At 40.2% G+C, this 22,380-nt stretch overlaps 2 protein-coding genes across 3 annotated transcripts; one reads left to right on the top strand and one right to left on the bottom strand.

Moving 5' to 3' along the window:
- Positions 1 to 3,062: 3,062 nt before the first annotated feature.
- On the bottom strand, positions 3,063 to 4,597 carry LOC141912350 (toll-like receptor 2). The gene has a single exon (XM_074803602.1). The coding sequence runs from the start codon at positions 4,507 to 4,509 to the stop codon at positions 3,481 to 3,483; it is 1,029 nt and encodes a 342-aa protein (XP_074659703.1). The 5' UTR covers positions 4,510 to 4,597; the 3' UTR covers positions 3,063 to 3,480.
- A 4,499-nt stretch (positions 4,598 to 9,096) lies between these two features.
- Positions 9,097 to 21,377, top strand: LOC141912353 (phosphatidylinositol transfer protein alpha isoform-like). 2 transcript variants are annotated; one of them, XM_074803605.1, is made up of 10 exons: positions 9,097 to 9,230; positions 9,780 to 9,810; positions 11,573 to 11,706; positions 12,739 to 12,838; positions 13,462 to 13,539; positions 14,953 to 15,036; positions 15,494 to 15,571; positions 19,613 to 19,705; positions 20,093 to 20,215; positions 20,806 to 21,377. In XM_074803605.1, exons 1-10 carry the CDS (start codon positions 9,169 to 9,171, stop codon positions 20,845 to 20,847), a joined length of 825 nt encoding a protein of 274 aa, XP_074659706.1. In that variant the 5' UTR covers positions 9,097 to 9,168; the 3' UTR covers positions 20,848 to 21,377. The 2 variants fall into 2 exon arrangements, with proteins under 2 accessions (XP_074659706.1, XP_074659707.1); XM_074803606.1 differs by lacking the exon at positions 13,462 to 13,539.
- The last annotated feature ends 1,003 nt before the right edge of the window (positions 21,378 to 22,380 follow it).

Genomic DNA, 22,380 nt, shown 5'->3' with positions numbered 1-22,380 from the left:
TGTAACGATCTCGATACAATTCGTAGTACGTCCTCAAAACGTTTTCAGTGCGCAATAGATGCCATAGCTGCACGTAATGAACACATCTTTGGGTCAGCCTCGTCACACAAAAAGAACACATATAGTATCTTGAAGTAAAACGACATAGTATTTTTTTGTGTATCAGCAATTGGTGATTCTATTGTATTGATTAATAACGTATTTGTATGTATTTGCATTGTATTTTCGATGTAAACAACTTTTGTTTTTCGGTTTATTAACAATGCATTCATACGATACTTACAATGTATTTTAAGTGTATATATTTACAATGTTTGCACATTGCTTTTAGAATGTAATTCACATTCTACTCCCAATGCATTTTCAGTGCAATTACAATGTTTTTACATTCTATTGGTGATATAGTTTTCAGGTCAATTACAATGTTATTTCCGTTGTTAACTATGGTGTATTTTTCTGATTTTAGCTTCATAAATTGCTCGTAAAAATTTTCGATTCGTTGCCTAAACGATTGTTAAAATGATCGGTAAGTCATTAGTAATGTCTGCGTGAAACCCGGAATAGTAACTTATAGTGTGTTTAAAGTCAGATTGATTTTTATGAAGAAGTAATTTTCAGACAAATTGAATAATCCCAATGATAAATATAATGGTAATGCAATGACAATTACCTCATTTTTAGCGTCAATGCTGATGAAAATGTTGAGAAGTTTACTTCCGATCATGTTGTTAGTGATCTGTTTGTGGTCGATGGTGAACGCTAAAGCCGAAGTTGATGATTCGACCGAAGAAGAAATTGCCCGTGATTTCGCTCGTCGCGGGTATTCAGAATCGTATAAAAAATACCGAGGAATACCAACCAGCTACCCGGGATAAAATTACTGATTTCACATCGTGTTAAATATGTTTGAGTCGATGAAATAAAATGTTGATGGATGATCAAAAAACGAAACCCGTTTTTATCATAAAATGAAATCTTTGTAGAAGCGAAAGTTCACGATCGTTTTGTCACAAGTAACCGAACCGGTAGAGACGACTGGTGCTGCCGTCTACGAACTGTTAGACACGATTTTAGTACACCAATCGAAACAGATTTTTCTAAATGACGATGAGGGGGATGTCGACTATATTTTCATAACGCGAAGATTCGCAGAACAAGCGTGTTAACCAGCTGTAGAACATTATTATCATTATTTTATTTTTCCATTTTGAATTATAATAATCGTACAAAGTAATACAGATACAAAAATTCAAGATGGAGGGAAACATGAAGAAACCTTTTAAGGTTTATATGATAGATGTAACATAGATAATAATTCATAGGTTGACTAGTTCAATTTAAGAAAAGAACTTTCGCTACTAAATGCATTGTAGCTTCAGATGAGCTGCACCTCGGACAAGATTTCTTCAATCATCGAAATTGGGACAATGGTTACTGGGGGAGGGGGGATGGTATGGTTCGAGAATACCGTCGAGCTTTGTCTGTGCCCCTTGGAGATGCCCCATTATCCATGGATTTGACGTAAAAGTGCCCTCGCTTGGCATGACTTGGCGTAGTAAGTGCCCCTGAAAACCACAAGTTTGAAGTTCAGTGCCCTTTATGCCTTGATTTGACACAGAAAGTGACATAATAGTGAGAACATAGGAACCTGGATCCGCACCTGACGTAGGCTTATGGTTGCCAATCTAGGATTCCACTAAAATGGCGGATCTACCAGGTGTGCTAGTGTACAGTAGGAAATCAACAACTGCGGCAATAGAGGATTCCACTAGTGGCAAGTGAGGATCTATCAGGTGTTACCAATGTGCTACCACAATGTGATTCCACGATCAGTGCCAAGTGAGGATCCACCAATTAGTAATAGCCGCTACGTTAGATGATAGCTCAATGCAGTTGTCGATTTTACAATCACTAGTTTTGCAAGCTGTTAAAGAGAAAACAGTTTCGTATTCGCCCAGAGGTTAACATTTCCAAGCAGATTCAGCCAGGAAATTTCGAAGAATATTGTCTACGGATTTCATATGTACCGACTGAAAGTATTTCACTTAGATATTTTATTGAAATCACGCGCCGGGGATAACACAATCGGCAAACCGTCGATGGATTTTACTAACCTCCAAAAAGAAAGAGATTATGTAAAGTCTACGTTATGTATTCCGAGCTGCTTGCTGAGTCGTTTCTCTTTCGCATCCGTCCTGGATTTCCGATGTCTACCGTTCTTCGAGAAAATGACCGAAAATAAAATTACCGTAGAACCAACTGAACACATTTTGGAGTGACGTAATTTTTGACGTCGCAAAAACCCTTACAATAATATTTAAGCGTATGTCAATGATAAGTATGCTTGTAATTTCCATTCTATTCTAGTCGTTATTGCGATATCATAGCTATATCTAGCAGGTGCCCGTACAGAGCAGGTGCGTTTTATTGCTGTCGAAACCTATCATTGGCGTCATCGTATACCAAAACTATTTGCATCGGACATTTCAAATATCCAAGATAAGCTGCAAAACTTAAAATGTTTGTAATATTTTATGCAAATATAGATTGTTAGTACTAGATCAACGAATTTCAACAAAAATAATGAGAAGAAAAGTTTTGTCGGACAAATTGTTCGGACATGTTTCGAATAGAGGCGTTCAAACCATCAGAGGTTCGAATCTGAGAGAATGCAACCTGAGCCCTCAGCATTCTAGGCCAACAACAGCCTTCATGTCTCGCAGTTTAAGCTTCTACAAAGGAGCGCGTTCTTCTAGGCTATGGTTCATACGTACATCGGCAAAATACGCTCTTAAGAATCCACACAAAAAGTCCGACAAGATACCGAGTGAGAAACTGATTCGGTTTTTTTCGACGAAAGATTACACCAAAAGCAAATTGCACGAATACTCATTTCAACTACAGTCAGATTTCTTGATTTATTTTCATTCCCGAATACAAAATAATACATCATATGAAATATTCCTTGGTTTATACATAAGTTCATCTCTTATTTATACACATATATGTACAATGCCCATCATGGATGGACCCACTTGCATATACAAAGATTATACCCGAAATCATATTTTTGACAAACAAGTAAAAAGAAATACGTATCTTTCATCTTTAGGTCATATTTATAAATTCATACAATATAATTTTTGAATATATTCAACACACTCAATGGTACAATTCAACAGATCATGATTCGTCTAATGTAGGACCATAATTCTTCTAATAACTTTGGCCTAGTTTTACAGATTTGAACGGGTTTTAACCGAGTGAGTTGAAATTAGTGTTAATACGTGGTTATTATGTATGCCTGTGAGACCAAGCCCTGCGCGCTGGTGAAGTCGACGATCAGTTGTTGTAAACAACGGAGCGTTTTTTTCCGTAGCCTTAGGGGTGGGGAGGGGGAATGGCGGGGTGAGGCATAGACCACGCAGAATCACATTGTTTGTACATTATGTTGAAATATGTACGAGTAATGTTGATCGATTAGCGGTTAGATCGAAACATATTGGCTGGTTGTATGAATCTTTTCTGCTTACCGATCAGGGTAAGACGAACTCTTTTCCAAAACGTAGAACGGGCTTTAACGTCTCGCGGGTATTTCATGTAAACGATATTTGAAAAAATCGTCTGCAAGGATTCGGGCATGCGCGATTCGGGTATATGATCGATATCGAGCACGAGTATGATGTTATTGCCCTCCTCCACGCACCGGGTCGCCGCCATGCTTATCACAAATTCCGTCCATCTTTCTTTGACGAATGATTCGGTCAACAGAAACACGACCCACCGAGACCCGTAAACAGCATCGGCGATGTTCTGTTGTATGTAGCCACCGAGCGTAAAATCTCGAAACTCGACGCAGAACTTCGAAGCGAAATGTTTGGATTTTTCTATCTCTGGTATAAAATCTAAATAGACAAATTGAAGGTCTTCCATGCTGTGGCTTAAAAATCCATCAAACTTCAAATTATCAGAACGGTCAACCGTTGTTATACGTAATAGTTTCGGTAGCAATCGATTGATTTTTACCATCCACCAATAGTAAATTGACCATCGGCTTTTGGCAACAATTCGTCCAATAACCATTATAATAGCAGCGACGCATAAAGTCGAAAGAGAAATGATTATATCTTTATGGTTGTCACATTCTATCCAATCTAACTTAAAGTCTGCGACAGGAACTCCGGCCAGTTTTCCGGGTGAAGCACATATAAGTTTGAAAGTGGTTGTACGGTGCACGGCCGCCGCCCAAACGCCGTAAAGGTAATGCTTCTTGTTTCTATGACTTGGTAACTCTATAAGCCAATCACGCAACTTTCTCAATTGACAATCGCATTCGAAGTTGTTATCGAGAAGAAAAATGGTTTTAAAACGTCTCAAATTCTTGATTTCAGTAGGATCGAACGTCTTTAGCTGATTCGATGCTAAATCCAAAGTGCGTAGGTTTATCAGCGGTTTTAACAGACCTGGTTGAATCATTGTCAGTCTGTTATACCTTAGCCTCAAAAACATTAAGTTAGGGGTTGCTTCAAACGTGTTTCTGTCCAAATGTTTGATTCCGTTTCGGGAGAGTTCAAGTATCTTTATCGAGGGAACCCGGCTTAGGATGTGACGGATTACATAACTAGGACAGTTGCCAATAAACGTTCCAGTCAGTTGCAGCCATGATAGTTCATAAAACACCCTCTGCCACATCAGGCTTTTACACGCGATTTGAAGCAATCGTTCGTCTAAATAATTAACAAACGGCCCTGCTAGATTGCGTATTACGATGGCAAGCATAGATTCGGGTAACAGATCGAATGACTTCAGGCATAAGAAAACGTAAGGACTAGTTAATGTTATCAATAAACGACGCAATTTCCGCAGGTTCCTTATATCCTTTCTCAAGTAGAAATTTCTGTCATAATAACCACGCAGTAAAGACCCGTTACACGGCGACCCGGAAAACCGTCCAGTAACACTACATAACATTTTTAGTACAGTCAGTTTGTTGTTTTTACCAAATGACGTGCGATTATCGAAGCACGCTAAACCTGGAGAATTTTTTGATCTGAACACCGATATTTTTGGGTGGGATATCATGAATTCAGTGAGATTCAAATTCCGGATGTTGTTCTGTGTTAAATCTATTTCGCGAAGATGAACGAGTGCTTTGAATTGATACTTTTTGAAATTCGTTTCGCAATAATTCAATTCCAGGATTTGCAAACTTTTGAACCTATGAAAAAAACCTATATCTATTTCGGGTATTCGGTTGAACATGATACTTAAAAGCTTCAAATTGTGCACAGGTAAATATTTCGCTATCGACATAGTCAACGAAATTGATTCAAACCGCCACACAGCCCGTAGATATAGATATTTCAAGAGAACACAATTTTGCAAAGAATAAAACAGATTATGAATATCTTTGACAGTGTGCTTTGTAGGACACGCTTTCTGTATAAGCAAGGTATTACGTCGTGTCATAAAAAAATTGTAAGCGAACCATTTCAGCTGCTTACTTTTCAAAAAAACATGTTTGTCAATAAACCGTACTGGATTACATGAAACATCGAGCACCATCAGATTCGGTAGATAATGAAACGACTTTCGTCCAACCAGTGAACTCAATGCGTTTTCCGCTATCTTTAACACAAACAACCTCGGTAATCGGCGCAACGGTTTTATGCTCTTTATCCTATTCTTCGATAAGTAAAGCATATTTATGTTATCTTTTATTCGGGGGAACTTCGTGAGTCCTTCATTCATGCAGTTAGCGATACCATACCTGGAAAATATGTTTAGGCGCTATCGGTATTTTTCAAAAATTGATTTAATCTCGTGATAGGTTTCACTTAAATTGCAATATATCTAGTCGGGGCTTATCTAGTCTAGGCTTATCTACCATCGGATTGGGGTTGGCATTTATGTGTTTAAAGAGAGTGATCGCTAGTAACTCCAAATTTAATGGGCTTTCCTTCGGATGTCACTGTTGGGTATCCCCAGTACCCAGCGCATCCCCTTTTGCTCCATATGATTTTTTCAAGCTTTGCTTCACTTTACTATTGGACGCCACCTTTCGATTTTAGACCTAGATACACCCTACTTTGATAATTGATACAAAAAATAGGTTTCAACTTACCGACGAATGACATGCTTGAAAGGTATATAATAACAGCGACACACTGACGGACAACCGTAATAAAAACGCCTGCTGAGGTTCTCGTCGTGTATTCCAGAATGCGGCGTCAGACTACCGCCGAGTGACCGGTATTTCTGATAATCCACTAAATTACTTTCTGAACTCCACGGCGTTGTTTCGATTGTATCGATAGTTTCCGATATGTAACCGCAGCGGCACAGTAGTATCGCAACCACGATAATTAGAAGTTTAGACGCAGTCATTTTCTTCCGCCTGTCACTGATCACATCGAACAGACGACCGAAATTCCGTGTATATACAAGGACGCAATACAGCGAAATATGGAGATATGATATAAGCAAACCTTCCTCCTTTGTAAGTATTTTGTTGTTAACCATCGTGTCCTTTGTATATAGATGCTATTTTCGAAATACCGGGCACTGATTCAAGCTAGAAACTTCCTGCTTGTTCGATAGATTTGTTATATCACAGGTTGGCACTACGCGTATACACCAGCGCCGTGTCCGGGCACAAACCACCAGCAATAAAATTCTTGGATCCTGTTTTTAGGATTTCCCTCCGGCGTTCCATAATCAATGCCCCGCTTCAGGTTTCCTGTCGAAGCCTACGACGCAAATCTTGAATTTAAGGTGTCCTCGCTTGCAACCGCGGGGGTCTGGTTGTTTGTTGGCTGCTTGGATCTTGGTTTCCCAAGACTAACCCTATTGGTTTATCCATTTAACCTCACGACGGGACGGCCTTTGAATTGTTGCCCGCGCACTGTAAGTAGCCAGAGGACTTGAACCCGCTTGTCACCCAGTACTGATAGTGGATGCAACAACATCGTGCCTTATCTCACAGAGCTACCGAAGCTGCTTACTGGGGTCTGGCATAGTAAGATTTCAGCGATCAGATCTCAGCCATGGACAAGAAATTTGCTACTTGAAAGATTTGAGGGAAACTGACTGAAAGAGCACCAAAATTAAATCAAAATGCAACTCATTTTGCTACCCTGAGGGCGACTGTAGCCTCTCTCGACAGGGATTCGAACCTCATCTCTAGACTCCGACGAGCGCGACGCTACGTACTTGGCGTGCAAGTATGCGCGTTGCTGGGGGAGTCTGCCGAGCCTGCTATTAGAAACTTACAACTTTACGATCTCTATTTCATATATATGGCAAATTTCAAAATTCCAAAATTCCAATTGAGACATGCTGGCCGAAGGCGGCAAGGTTTACTACCAAGACAAGGAGGCAAGATTGTACTATGTCACTGCTCGGGTGTGCCAGATAACGAATCCGCCGTTCATCAGAGTGAGAAAGATTCGTAGAGTAGCCGTGTTAACCAGGTTTAGAATAGACTAGCTGAATACCCGTCCAATGGACGGCGCATAAATGCAGAATCCTGTTATTTTCTGCTAACGAAAATCATTCATTGATTGGCCGGGAAATGAATCTAAATGCTTCACATGTTTAGAGTTCTTGGAACCAACCCCACACCTCCCCTAACCCCATCTTACCCGTCAATGGTACAAAGCCTATCATTCAAATAACTAACAGTAAATTCTGCCCCAGCCGTTTTTAGGCCCCTCGTCCTCGTTCGATCTTCGTACTTTCTATATTGACCACACCAACCGTACGTTCATTTGAAAAGCCCCTCCATTCAACCAACGAAGTGCACGGTTATGCTTAAATTGAGGGACTATTAATTGAAAATTTCCGAGATGATATTAGGATTCTGTATTTTGTATTACTGTTTGACATCATTTTTCTAACATCTCTCATATATACATACATTTTCTTAAGAGAGCTCCTGTCAGAATACTACGAGACGAGTAGTACTATATAGGTTAACCATCTATTAATTAATAGTCTATTGATTTGACCCCATGTGGTATAGCAGAAATAGGTGACGAATTCCATGTTTTACTCGAATGCAATTCATTACGAAAAGAACGCAAGTTACACTTTCCCTCTTTTTTTCTGGCGTTCGCCAAATGTTCTGAAATACAAGGCTTTGGTAATTACCACTGATGGTGATTTAAAACATCACCTTATACGATTCTTGTCCAAGTGTGATATAAAAATTGATTAAAATTTGGAACATAGTGCGATTGTTATATCCTCACTGATAATATGGAAAATATTTTGTATGAACCTCCATTGATGATACTTGTCCTGTAACGTCCAAGTCATTTAAATCTGGCTAGGCTACTCGGTACATATCATTGATTCAAATTTTGCTTTGAACTGTTGATGTTAACTGTTTGTTTTTGCTAGACTAATCATTGTAATAATATATTAATTGATTCTCTTTACCGCATATTTATTGTAAATGAAAAACACATAATTATTGATTCCTTTGAATAACTGCGATACTATTTATATCTATTTATTTCTTATTGTATGTTTTGATGTTTTGTTATATAACCATATTATTATTACATTACGATTATAACCCTCCAGATCCTAGCAGTTTCTACATCCCCATCTATATGTTAATGCAGGATTTGTTTATTCAACAGTCACAATGGAATTAGAATTGAAATGCGACAAAAAGCCAGTTGTTACAAATCGTTTTAACAAGCACAATTCTAAAAAGCGAAAATTTAGCCTTCTGCGTGGGCTGTCGCAAGGTGGAATATAGAATTGAGAGTTTTAAGTTAAGGAAACGACCAGAGTGGGGTATTCTGGTTAAAAAGCTTCGTACGATCGACGGTCTTTTGTGCGTTTGAAGTCGTGTGTATAAGGTCATAGCATTTGTTACCCGAAGCAGGCACGTTTTTTTTATATATGACCCGCATGTTCACAAAACCAGCGCTTTCCTCTCAATATATACCGTATATAGACTTTAATACGATATTGCGTAGGCCTATATATATGTAAGCACCACGCACCTTAAGCACCACGTCGCCTGACATGGGTTTAAGCTGCCGATTATAACCAGCACGCGCACAGTAGGGCACAGGCGTCGAAATAACCTCACCCAAAAACTCTAGTTCCGAGAAGTCTACACACAGGCTATAAGTAACTAAACCAACCAAGATGCCGACGAAATACGATGATATGGCACCTTACCTAGAAGATGCGTCGATCATTGTAGAATAGTAGGTGTTTATGTTTCTTTTGTATTGACTTATCTGTGACGTTTTATTTAGCGGTTGATCGATAAGAGAGTAAAATTGTTGACACCCCGGCCGATGATATTTTGTGTTTCGTCCTGGGCAATTTCTCTTAACGAATAAACCTACATACATGTCAAAGCCCGTTATATAAATCCGTCATTTCTAATGTCACTGCTTGCTTAACATTTTCGCCAACTTTTTCATCGGAAAACAGATTCGCCAAAATCCAACTGAATCTAACGGCATTTATTACCGATATAATATGATTTCAATTGTTAAAATCGATAAGGAATAAATAAATATGTTATATTTCATTTCATCTCGGTTGATCTCGGTAAAATACGTCATCTCGGTAATAAGGATGACCGATTTGTATACATTTTAGACCACCTAAGAACTCGTGACTGGGCTAGAGGGGGTCAATATCGGTACTCTCATAAAACGATACATTTACCCCAATATGTCAAGTCTGCTGAGATGAGCTATGAGATCATCTAATATCGCTTCTGATCTGTCCATGTTTTCTTGCAGCCGAATACGTCTGCCGATGACAGTGGATGAGGTGAGTTAAAAACTTCATAATTACATCCCAAAGACTCAACAGAGCTATCATTCTTAGGGAGCATCTCAAAATTTCAATAGTTCCGCCAATTAGAATAACTGTCTAATTGGTTTAACACCCCACAGTCGTGATGAATCCGCGGTAGGCCTCCACCAACCCCCCCCCCTTTCCGCGAGTTATTCTAATTGAAGTAACTATCGAAATTTTGAGATGCTCCCTTAATCAGTGTCATATGGATAGGATTGGCTTAGGCTAGCCAAGGCTTGACTTAACTGTACATTTATACATGAACGGCATTTCAAAAGAAAGTAAGGTTACATGTTATCAAATCGTATACGACCGCAATGATACTTATTCGATTGCGGATACAAATATTCATCTGATTCCGGATTTTACGATCAATGCGCATTTGAATAGCCCAGTCTAGAAACGGCTGTTCGCAAAACCTAAATCCGACACGTGCCGCGTGTGCTTAACGCTTCTAAACACGTCTTTAATCGATACACATACAATTCAATATCCCCGGATTGACAGAAGCCGTCGCGACATGGTGCACCGTTTCATTTCTTTTCGGTTCCTACGTAATTACTAGTCGAGAAAATTTTGGCCACCCGTCATTAGGTACACCATACCAACGTACAAATGTCGAATTTCCAATTACAATTTGCTAATTTTTCTCACGAATGCGTGGACAAGCAGTAATTCACTTTTACTTACATGACTTATTGTAAATTTTTGTATATATGCATTCTCTAAAAAGACCTATTGTTGCCAATTTCATACCAACTGGGGCTGGGTACTGGTAATTGACCCGTATGTCCAATTGATAATTTACCATATATGGCCAATTAAGTAAATGGAATAAATACGATAAATCATATCTATTTATATTGCACACGTCACGATAATGAATGAATCAAAATCGAAAATTACCCAGCATTGCATACAATATCAATTCTATGCTGTGGTAGAGATTCAAACTCTCGAATTTTCGAATGATTTTGAATACCATTTTATCAGTCGGTTATACATAAGCTGAAATGAATTCAGTTTCAATTTTAGATCAACATGAAACTGGATTTTCAAACTGCCGAGTCCAAATATCATCAGATAGGCCTCGATGAAAAAAAACGACTCCGTAGCAGTCGAGGATTCCGCTTGTGGCAAGCGAGTGGTTAGCTAGTGTGAATTCAGTCGGCGACACTCGCATTTTCCATTTCTCCAAAATTCCATCTAGGGCAATCTTATCTTGACCTGCTGCATATGGCGTCACAAGCCCCTGAGGCTCGTCACACCATATTGGGGCCTGACACGCCATGTGGTAAACATAAAATGAAAATCGAATCCTATGCAGGAGATGAAACGTCGACTACGTCTTGCGGCTGTATTTCCTAAGTTGAAATATTGGATCAGATATTTATTTGTCATAGACGATTGACAACGTACTATGCATGATAAGAACTACATATTACATTACATATATGAAGTAGAAAAAGAAAGTCTTAATCCATAATTTCTCAACAAGCGATGAACAAGACGAACTATATTGGAATCCCAAATATCAAGGGATTTATTATGCGGAACGCTAGAAATCTGAAAGAAAGTTAACTGAAAATGAATGAAAATGTCGAAATATTGATACGCACGCCATCTAGCGGTATATTTGGTTGCACGGGGACCTCAATACTCGAGTATTTTGCGACCAGCAATTGTAATAAGCAAAAGATGTTTATCCATATTGATATCGAGCGTTTATTTTCAGCACGAAATCGCAAGACTCTACACGATATCAGAATCGAACAAATTGGAGACCGGAGGCGGTGAAGGATACGAAGTCGTGAAGAATGAACCCAGTAACGAGGGACAATACACCTACAAGATTCTCCATTTGCAAACGTACGTGCCTTTTAGAGCTCCTTATCCTCCCGAGGGGGGGGGGGGTGTTCGGGCGCGGGCGGTAGCCTGTGAGAAGTGAGGTCAGGACAGTAAACCGTGCAACGACGCTCCATAGAACTTGCATATGACATCCTCCCCGCGGCAGGGATTCAAACCTGATGTTCCTCCGGCAGGGACTCGAACCTGACGGTATCGTGGTGATTGCCACGGTACGAAACCCTGCCGCATTAGACCGTGTGCGCAGCTACACGCGCAGCTTAGATGATGTCATTATTAGCCAATCAGATATCCCGTTTTATTTTAAACCGGGTTTTCAAATTTATAGTTCGTCCGTGCCAAATTTGTCTCAGCGATTATACAACGAGCAATCTGATTGGTGCCGCAAGTTTTCGTGTGGCAAAGCTGCGCATGTACCTGCGCACACGGTCTACTGCGGCAGGGGTTCGTGCCGCGGCTGAGTGTAGCAATGCCATCAGGTTCGAATCCCCGCCGAGGGAGGATGGCGTGTGACCGTTTTTTGAAGGTTTTTAGAACTTTTTCAAATGTTGTTAGGACATGATAACTTAGAATTCGCGGTTCGTCGACAATAATGTCAGACAAACGGTTGAAAAACCGAAAGATATGATTAAAGATTGAAGATAAATGAAAACTAACGAACTTTCGGTTAACGAATACTTTTCATTCCGGTTCTTTTAGTTGAACACCGGGAATTAAGACCGAAAATAGGACTACAAGGTGTTGAATTATTGTTATATTATTGTATTGAATTGGTGCTCGCATACATAATATATTTTACATATACGTTATAAAGAGGATATAGAAACTATCATTGCGATTTAACGGTCAGAGCTGATGACTAACCAAATATAACATATATCGTAATCATGGGGATGAAAAAACTAGTGGGTTCTGTTAGATAACATTATCAAACGAAACCTTATTTACCAAAGACCCTGAATTATTTATTGCAGTCTTAGAATCGCGTGTTTTCCCACTTTGATTTTATATTTGCAAATCTTTCTATCGTTTCAGGAAAGTACCGCGTTTTATTCGAACGTTGGCTCCTACGGGTTCGCTTGAAATACTCGAAGAGGCCTGGAACGCATACCCAAAATGCAAAACATCGCTTTCGGTATTATTTGCGTTCAATCAATTTTCCACCCATGCATTCTCCCTCGGGAGATTTCAGATATCGACAGATCTTTCGTTAATCCGTATTTGAAGGGCCCGAACCCCGGTAGTAGCGGTGTGTCACTCCAAAACTGGTCCCGTCAAACAAGGTTTCATTGGTTTGATTGGTAGCAAGAGCCCCTAACTGATTGGTCGATGGTGTCTTATATAAAGCTTCCCTTTATTTGGGAAGAACCCTTGGGTCTGCTGATAATACCCCGAATGGCACTCAGTCGGTCGGAGGATACGAGAAACGTCGAACCTGCTAGACGCTCAATGGGTTTTAAGAGGCCCCGAATGGCGCCCAAGGTTGAGGGAAGTTGAGGGAATTAGGAAGTAGATATTTGGGAGCGAATTCAGATCGTTTATAATCCATAGCAGCAAAAACAGCACGGATCCCATTTTCTAGTGAGTAAATATATTCATTGTAGCGATTGAACTGTTTCGGGAGTTACATTAATCTCATTCAGGCATAGTGCAAGCGATTTACATTTTTCATGTCGTACTGGTATTCACATAAGATAAGGCAAAAGTCGATTACAAAATCAATGCATCATTCATTTAGACTTTCACGTATTGTTGCAGAATCCGTACATGAAGGACGGTTTCTTGTTCATCGTCGATACTCTTCACTTCGATAACGACGACGGTACTAAAGAAAATGTAAGTTTCCTTCTTAATAACGTATATTAATCTCGGTCCTTGGTCCCTGAATCCGGTTTCTCAAACATGTCTCATCGTATGGGTCATTGTAATCATCAGCATTGGTCTCGCGTGTCTTCTTATCTTAGTTACTTTAAGCTGCGTTCCTGTTAACTTATTAATTTAGGTTACTAGTTTAGAATTACCTTTTCATCAATAAAAGACTCCTTTTGAGCTGACGCTGTAGTTTACCTGAGTCACTTGTGCCTTCGACTAATCGGACTGAGTCTAGGACTAGACGTATCGGCCCCACTCCGCGCGGTTGCGCCACCGCGCGGGATTTACGCGAAGCAGCAAACACAAACATGGCCACTCTCTCAATTTTCAATGATAGAAATCGTGTGTACATTTCAATTATTTCGGCTGTAAGGGTTTTAAGGCACAATATAAGTTGATGATGTGATATGGCGATGTTAATTAATGATAATTCCGCAGTGAAGCTAGTCACGAACGGTGCCGATTGAGTGTACAGCTGCCAAAAACACTGAAATGTGCGTAGTTGCGTAACTATTTGCAGTGAATTGCAGACGAAACATGAAGCCTTAACGGCCGTTTAAAAAAAATTGTACCAATCGCAATTGTAAAATAAAAATGAGATAGAACCTAAGTTAAAATTCTGGCCATTTCTAAAATGTTATTACTAATTTTTAGTCAGTGCCGAACGTTTAGTTTTCCAACAATAATGAGGGGTGGTAGGTAGTCATGCAATTCAAGTCATCATTTATTACACGTTACTTCCGTGTTGTTTGAAAATCTCGCGAGTCCTGGACCAAACCCCAATGAACAATGTGATCTGTGTGCTGGCCACAAATGCACACAGATCACACGCTTGAACCCGCTAGATTTCTTTTGTAGCTGACTAGTCAGTTGTTTGAGTTTAATTTCGAGCCAATCAATAGCCGCGATCACACGGAGACGATTTGGTCCGGGCCAAATTAGCACGGATCAGGCTCGGGCCATTCACTCGATACTAAACAATGCTCAAACAAAGCGAAGTGGATCATTTCCGGTGCCAGTTGCAATTCAAACGCAATATAATTTGTCATAGATGGCTCGGGCCTGGTCCGACTTTTTGGTCGGGCCAAATTTGGCCCGGGCCAAACAGGCTGGGGCCCATTTGGCACCCGTGTAAACAGTTGTTCCGGGCCAAATTAGGCCGTGCCAAAAATGCTCGTGTGATCGCGGCTACTGTCCCTTGAGCCGATGAGTTATTCGTGCAAATGGGCAGTCATTATTTTGAGCCGATTCTGGTGATTTGTTTGTGTCCCTTGATTTCGGTCTTATCAGCTAAGCAAGTCCTATTTGAATTGATTTTGGAGTTATCTTCATTCGCCTATACTTAAACATCCCCATTTTTTTATAACAATTTTGTAGGTCTTCGAAATACCAGATGAATTCATCGGCAAAAGAGAAATAGTCGACATCGATATTGCCAACAATAGCTTGGTTCAACCAAATGTAAGTTCATGCAATTTTCATTTCACCCAGGGCACTTGGTATAACATCAGCGCTTTCCCACCTGAATACAGGACTTGTAGAGCTAGTTCACTTGCATCATTTAACTTTAAACTGGAACTTTAGGCTCCCGATTTTAAATATCATCGAACGAACCCATTTAATGCACTCTTCAAGTATAGCGTATAGTATAGATATTATCTTAAAGAGTCGATTTAAATCGAAATGTAGAAGGGAAATTAATAAACACGGATAACCGAATAGCTACTGACGACACCTGAGTGTCGGATCCTCACACACGGCGGATCCTTAATCTCCACAACTAGAATTCTCTAAAACCAAACAATCGCCTTGCACATATCGGTACCTGTTTTGTCCTGCACATTGTGCAGGGGCTCTTTGAAATACAATTTAGTTTGAATTGAAATAGCCCGTTACTGAATGTGGCTTTAATTTTCAGGATTATAAGAAAGAAGAGGATCCAACTTTTTATCATTCTAAGACGACTGGACGCGGTCCGTTAGCCACAGGTTGGCAGGTGAGTATTACCGGTACCAGAAATGCACCCTCTTATAGTACGCTTGTTTATTCTAGGTTATACAGCGCTACGTGTTTTTATCAAATGTTGACGTCCTATTTATGGTCAAACGTAATGATTAACAATAACAAGAAAACTAACTTTGGAATTGTATTGACGCCTTGAAAATAACACAGTTGTATTACGAAATATATTATAAATCATATGACAGCAAGGATCAGTGAAATGATTTTGCTTTTGAATATATCGATATATAATTGAATTGAATTGAATTGACCGGCAACCAGTCTAGCCCTAATTTATAAATAACGTAGCACACATCCTCTCATCTTCACCCGTCAAGGGATTCGAACCCACTACGCTAAAACTGTTCCCCGAACATCTTGACCTCACGAGTCGTTGGAGTCGTTAAATGGACCAATCAGCGAACGTTTCACTGAACAAGGAAGTATTTCGCAAATCGATATATGACGTCATGCGCAACAGCGCCAGTAATGAAATCACGCTTCGTGAGGCCAGGGGGCTGGTGGCAGCGAGTTCGGGAGTGATACCGGACCCCTGGCAAGCGAGGATGACATCCTCTCAAAAAAAAGATTATCAAAATTTATCAAAAATAAAATAAGAGTGCGCCCCAATGGTCAGATGTCTTGGACTGAGAATTGTAAAGGCCAACGCACACGACGCAAGGAACACGGAAACATAGAAATAGGGAATCAAATTTGTTTGATCCCAGAATGTTCCCGAAACTATGTTTGCCGTTTCCCTAAAACGCAAACGACACGAAGAAACGCTCAGAAACATTTCTCACTCTCATTGTTCCGTGTTGTCTTGCGTCGTGCACGTCGGGTTTAAAGGACAATGTGTTGTGTCCGTTTGCGAACATATCTAACCCCCACGTATACGTAGCTACTAGGGCCAACTTCGGTTTCCGTAGCTAGTCGACTAATGGTCGGAACTATAACCGAACGCACTGTAATTCGGTCGTAACGTGTTTCACAGTGTCGCCCATCTTGGAAATGGGTCGGAAATACAGCGACCGCGCTGAATCCTGTGGTCGACCATTTCCGGACCATAGTTCCGACTAACGGACATTCGGTTTCATTTAGTTCGACTATGGTCGACTAACTACGATAACCGAGGTTTGCCTAGACTGTTGATTTTCCTCCTAAAATCTGCAACTTCATTAAACTGAATCTATTCCTTCCTATTGCGCGGGTTTAATCATACCCCCGAGACAATATATGTTTATATGATCTGCCTATTTTCACTTTGATGGGAAACGCATATTATATTAGGCGAATGTATTCCGATTCCCCGTGTTGCGTCCACGACAAATTACCTATTGTCCGCGTAACAGCTATGTCGAACAATACCGGTCGATTATGCGGTAATGAACTTCAAATTTCGAGCGCTTTTGTACGAAGACTCATCCTTCTGCCGATTATCATCGTTGTCGGTATTTTCCTGAATAGTCTGAACATAACGATCCTGAAACGTCAGTCGTCGCAACACAGGTCGATTTTCCTGCTGAAAGCGTTAGCCGTCGCCGATATTTCGTTTCTCGTTTCGAAGTTCTTTCGCGAGTTCCTACGTCATCTGCTGAACGTCGCGGTCTACGGAGCGACGCTTCGACGCTATCTCGAACGAAATCCGCGGAAAAACGAACGATTCGTCGGTTTTTACGAGCTTTATTTCGCGATGCATTTAATGGACAATTCGATTAAACTGACGAGGAACTGGATGACGGTGCTGATAGCGACCGAACGGGTAATAGGCATCGCTTTCCCGCTGTTCGCGCAGGCCCAGATAACTAAACCACGTATATCCGCGTGTATATTCCTGAAATACGTTGTATTCGCTTTTTTCGGGATTGCTTTGATGTTACGTGTTGGCAATTTTGGTCACGCCACGGAAGTATGCTCGGGGATTCGCGTCAGAATATTGCACAGAACAAAGTTATCACCAACTGCAAAACTCTATCGCAAAGCCCAATCGATGTTTACGTCTCTGTTCACGAATGTACTACCGGTTTTGTTGCTACTCGCGCTCGATGCGATTCTCATTTTCGTGCTTCGCAACGTCGGCAAAAATCGCGCGAATCTGACGCGTTATTCCAAACACCGAAACATCGACCGCGAAGCCACTAAAATGGCAATCGCCGTCGTCGTTTCGTTCCTCGTTTTGCAGTCGGCCACTTCGCTGAAACCGTATATAAACCTACTAGTGAAATTCGTAAGACTCACGCCGCCGAATTCAAACGTAGCCGCAGTCATTGAAACCATATCGAAATTCGGTACCGACGTGCTGACCCCTCTAGCCTCGAGCGTCAATTACTTTCTGTATTGTTTAACGAACGACAGATTCAGAGCCGAAACGAAACGAATCTTCAGCCGGAAGTAATGCGGTCAACTACTGATCATCTGCACGCCACGCCCAGCTTGACCGACGGCTTTTAGTGACGCGACATCACTTTCCGTCGAAGGCGAACTTTGATATTTCCCTTTTGCGTGGGACTATTTTGCCGATTATGAATTCAAGGTGGGGAATAAATCATTATTTGTGTTGAGTTTAATTTCAAAATCGATCCGAATACGTCTTCGATGAATAAAGACCCATAAAACTAACATCTGCCAATAGTAGTAAGAGCTATCAGAAAATGTTTGGTATACAAAGTTTGAATGTGGAGTAATCTGTGACCCAAATCTTGAGGTCAAAAGTAGGTCACGTCTTCATTTGAAAAAACTCCTAGTTTGCCATCTATTGGAAATTCGGTGAGTAGGTTAGGTATCACTTGTCAAGTGACCACGCCAAAGCATATCGGATTACATTGCCACGTCCCATGTGACGACGAAAGAGAAAAGAAACCATTATAAGAGGCCTTTCGTAATTAACCTTAGATCCGTTCACTTTCGAACCCTTCACATCATGCAAAATGGCCTTCTCCAAAAATGCATTCGAATCATAATGAGTCGATGATCACGTGCACACTTATTTTACTTTCTCTAAGAGTTCTCTCAAACGCTGGAATCAGTTTCCTTCTTACTCTTCTCCTTTTTATCCTTATTCGCTCACACACTATTATCGGATGCCTACCTTAGCGACCTTTAAAAGCTTTGCAATGCTAAAATGGAAAAACGTTGTTTATTTTTCTTATTTCAAAAACTGTTTATCTTTATCCCTGATTCTATAGTGAGCTGGTTGAAACTTCAGGTGACCAGTTGTCAATACACCTGACCGGAATTGCGTGTACACGTCACCCCTGTACGGTCGGCGTTACGGTGACATTTAGCGGTGCGTTCGATTGTACATCTACAAGTATCGAATATTTGCGGAGTCTGTCCACCGATAATGACATTGATGACTATAGTGAACTGATATAAATTTCAGTATGTTTAACGAATAACGACCCACAGTAGATTTGTAGAAAAAGTTTGTTTTCTAACGGTTTCGAGGTTAATTCTAAACCTTATTTTTATTATTTTAATTACTCTGTAGATGAGGTTTGCGATTAACCTCGAACCGGTTAGAAAATAAACTTTTTCCACAAATCTACTGTGGATTTTTATTTATTAACGACGTTGATATTTTACTTTTTGATGGCGAAACTCTCTGACGCACAATCGAGTCGGCGATGTTGCGAATCTAACGCCCGAAGATGTCCCGTTTTGAAATAATCTCAGAATCCGACCCCAGCTCCTCCTTCAGTTAGGAATTTGATAACCGGGTCGAAATGAATGAAACATGGACTAATTCTGACTCTCTTTCAGTTTTATGGATAATTAAACAACTTTAAAACCGGCATAAATGCACATTTTGGTTCTATAGCTAGCTAACTTATGTACTTATTAGTCAGCCAGCCAATCATGGAAAATTCGTCATTATCGATATATTGTAAATATTGTAGTATTTCCTGTTCAAATACGTAGATTCATAGTGTTATTTCTCTCGCGAAATATCCGTGAAGTGAATCAGTAGTTTCATGGGGGAGAATAACACAAGAAATGAAAACGATGGGAATTTTGTTCATATTTTGATTTGCAGGATTCCATGCCGACGATGTGTGTGTACAAACTGTGCTCGTACAAGTTCAAATGGTTCGGATTGCAACCGAAAGTTGAATCTCTAATAAAGAAAGTAAGTTTCACGATCTGTGGAATAGAGCCGTTTCTGTTCATACCAGACAGAGCTGCCCGTTGAACGCGATCGAAAGCAAAACTCATTAATCGCATTTTAACCACGTAATTCACAATCGCCACAATCTTACCAACGATTGTGTTTTCCAACAGTTTGTGTTGAATTTCTCATGATTAGTCTTGCCGAAATCAAGCAGCGGGTGGCCCTCAGTCAATTTCTATAGTTATGCTGTTATCATACGACAGGTGGCGCTGATGTGTCATTATATATTTCAATTGCGTAATCAGTCTCGCTGAGATTACGAAAATGTAGGTCAGCGCCACGGAGGGTTTCACTAAATACACTACATTAAGATCTATCATCCTTTCGCTTTTCTTTAATTAACAGGCATTGTTTAGGGGATTTACCCAATTTTTCCGAAGGGTTCACTGCTGGACAGACTCGTGGCACGGACTGACAATCGAGGATATTCGTAAACTGGAGGAAGAAACCAAAACCGAACTCGACAAGGTAATCAATATATGACCAGTAGCAGCGGCCTTGTGAAAAAAATGGTTCCACCAGGTGTCGCTGATTACAACCAACCAGTTGTCGCTCGTACGACTCGGTCATGTGTGCATTAAAAATTCATATTCAAGAATCTTTTTCTTGTGGTACATCAATCGGCCATCAAAGAACACGTTCCGACTGAAACTGACATTCCCCTCGTTTAGTTCGACTATAGTCGAGCCCAATATGTTGGATTCGAAATACCAGATGAAACTGAACTAATTTCTACTATATTACAGACCTATAGTCCTGCCACCTGGTGGTGCACCGATATCATATCTGTTCATGACGTCTACCCATCGTCATCTCAAACTTTGGTATCAAACGAATTTGAATAAAAAAACCTACAAGATCCTCGCGAAACATGATACATTTAGCGTGATGCAGGTTTCAACTGGTAGCTTGGACCCCGCACCCATCAGAAATTAGCAGTTTTGCCATCATTATACCCAATTTTAGGCTATGGAGTGATTAAACGACACTTTGCACGGCAATCCAACGCTTTGCTTGAATATCTGAACGGTTTATTGATCGAACCTTATCAATTTCAGATGAGAAACAGCGGAGAAGCGCGAGGATTGGTGGAGAAATGAAAACACGACCCCCCGTTGAAGCTAACCATTGATAACGAAAAATCATCTTAGAAAAATCGATTTAGAAAATAACAGGGCCAGTTCTATAAACCGTTTTCAACTTTAACCTGGCGGCGTCATTCTGCAGCCTGCACACGTTAGACATTATCGTGCCGGTTTGTCCGATTTGTGATCATCCAGACTTCTCCTGGTCAGAACTTAGCCGAGATACTTTTAATCGAAAATGTTCTAAAACACCGGGCATTACACATTTAAGCACATTTGAAAAAACTGATCCCTGCACTATACACTGTTCAGAACTCTATCATGTTTAATTTGGGAATCAGCTAAAGGGAACTAACATTATACATTTAATGAACACACTTTTTCGAAGAGTGTCTGGCCTTTATTAATTGCCTGCAGGTGTGGTTCCGGACTGCGGATCGATACCCGCAGAAATACCATATTTACCATATTTTTATACTTGATCCGAAATACCATCTTGACTTCTGTAACCATCAAATAATACTCGTTTCATTTTTCGATTTGTTTCAGAATAATCATCTTCTATAGTGTTTGTAGTATATAATACTATAACGAATAGAATTATATTTGTTTCTCAATTATCAAACATTTTATCCGATTATGATAAACATATTTAAATCACTAAGTCATCTGTAAGCTTTAGTTTTTTTTTTTTTTTGGGTGAACGTGTATTTGACGCTCGGAGGCTCGTCGATATTTGAGTTGAGGTGCCACATACGCATTTGGGCTTAATTGGAAATAAGCAGTTTCTATACAACCAATTTCGACTTCCAGTGGCTGAAAGAACATCAAGTAATAAAGTCGAATTGATGTAGAAGTCAAACAGTCGTATTATGAGTTTTTGCAAATATTGAAAGATCGAACGTCTGGACAGTGTAGGGGCGTCGGGATTTTTCTAAACGCCTGCATTATAAAATCTTCTCGACGTTTTGCTCAGGCTGCGCGATTAAGTATTTTAGGACAAGATACGGCGGAGCGGAATCTCTTACTCACTACGCAATATACGATGAAATTGATAGCGGAATTAATCGCATTCGAGTACTCATTGAGCAAGTATATGTCCGTCCAAAATATTCTCCAACCTGCATTATCCCTCGGTTTAGTGGAGCCGAGGATATTAGGAAATCGATCTATCATATCAATCGCCATTTGCGCACAATTGCAAAATAGGAATAAGATGGCGGCTGAAATTATCATCGAAGTACTCTGGACATCGATTGACTTTTTACCATGCGCCTTTGCTATTTCTTTTTCTTTGGGTTTTGAGTAATCTACTAACTTGCAAATGAGTAGAACGGTAAACATCGTAACACAAGCTGAAGGAATGTAAAGGTGAATCATATTGATGACAAATATCAGATCTGCCCTTCGTAACATTCGAACTTTCTTTTCCAAGACTTTACCGCGATAACAAGGGTTTGTGACCGGGACACGTACGAAAGCGTAAAATCCGTAGAACAGATGGAATCCCAAAAAGCTCAGAAATGTCAAAACGGCGTAGATTATGCA

This window comes from Tubulanus polymorphus, chromosome 10, assembly GCF_964204645.1.
Source record: "Tubulanus polymorphus chromosome 10, tnTubPoly1.2, whole genome shotgun sequence".
Lineage (NCBI taxonomy): Eukaryota > Metazoa > Nemertea > Palaeonemertea > Tubulaniformes > Tubulanidae > Tubulanus > Tubulanus polymorphus.
This window is presented reverse-complemented; position numbering and strand designations above follow the sequence as displayed.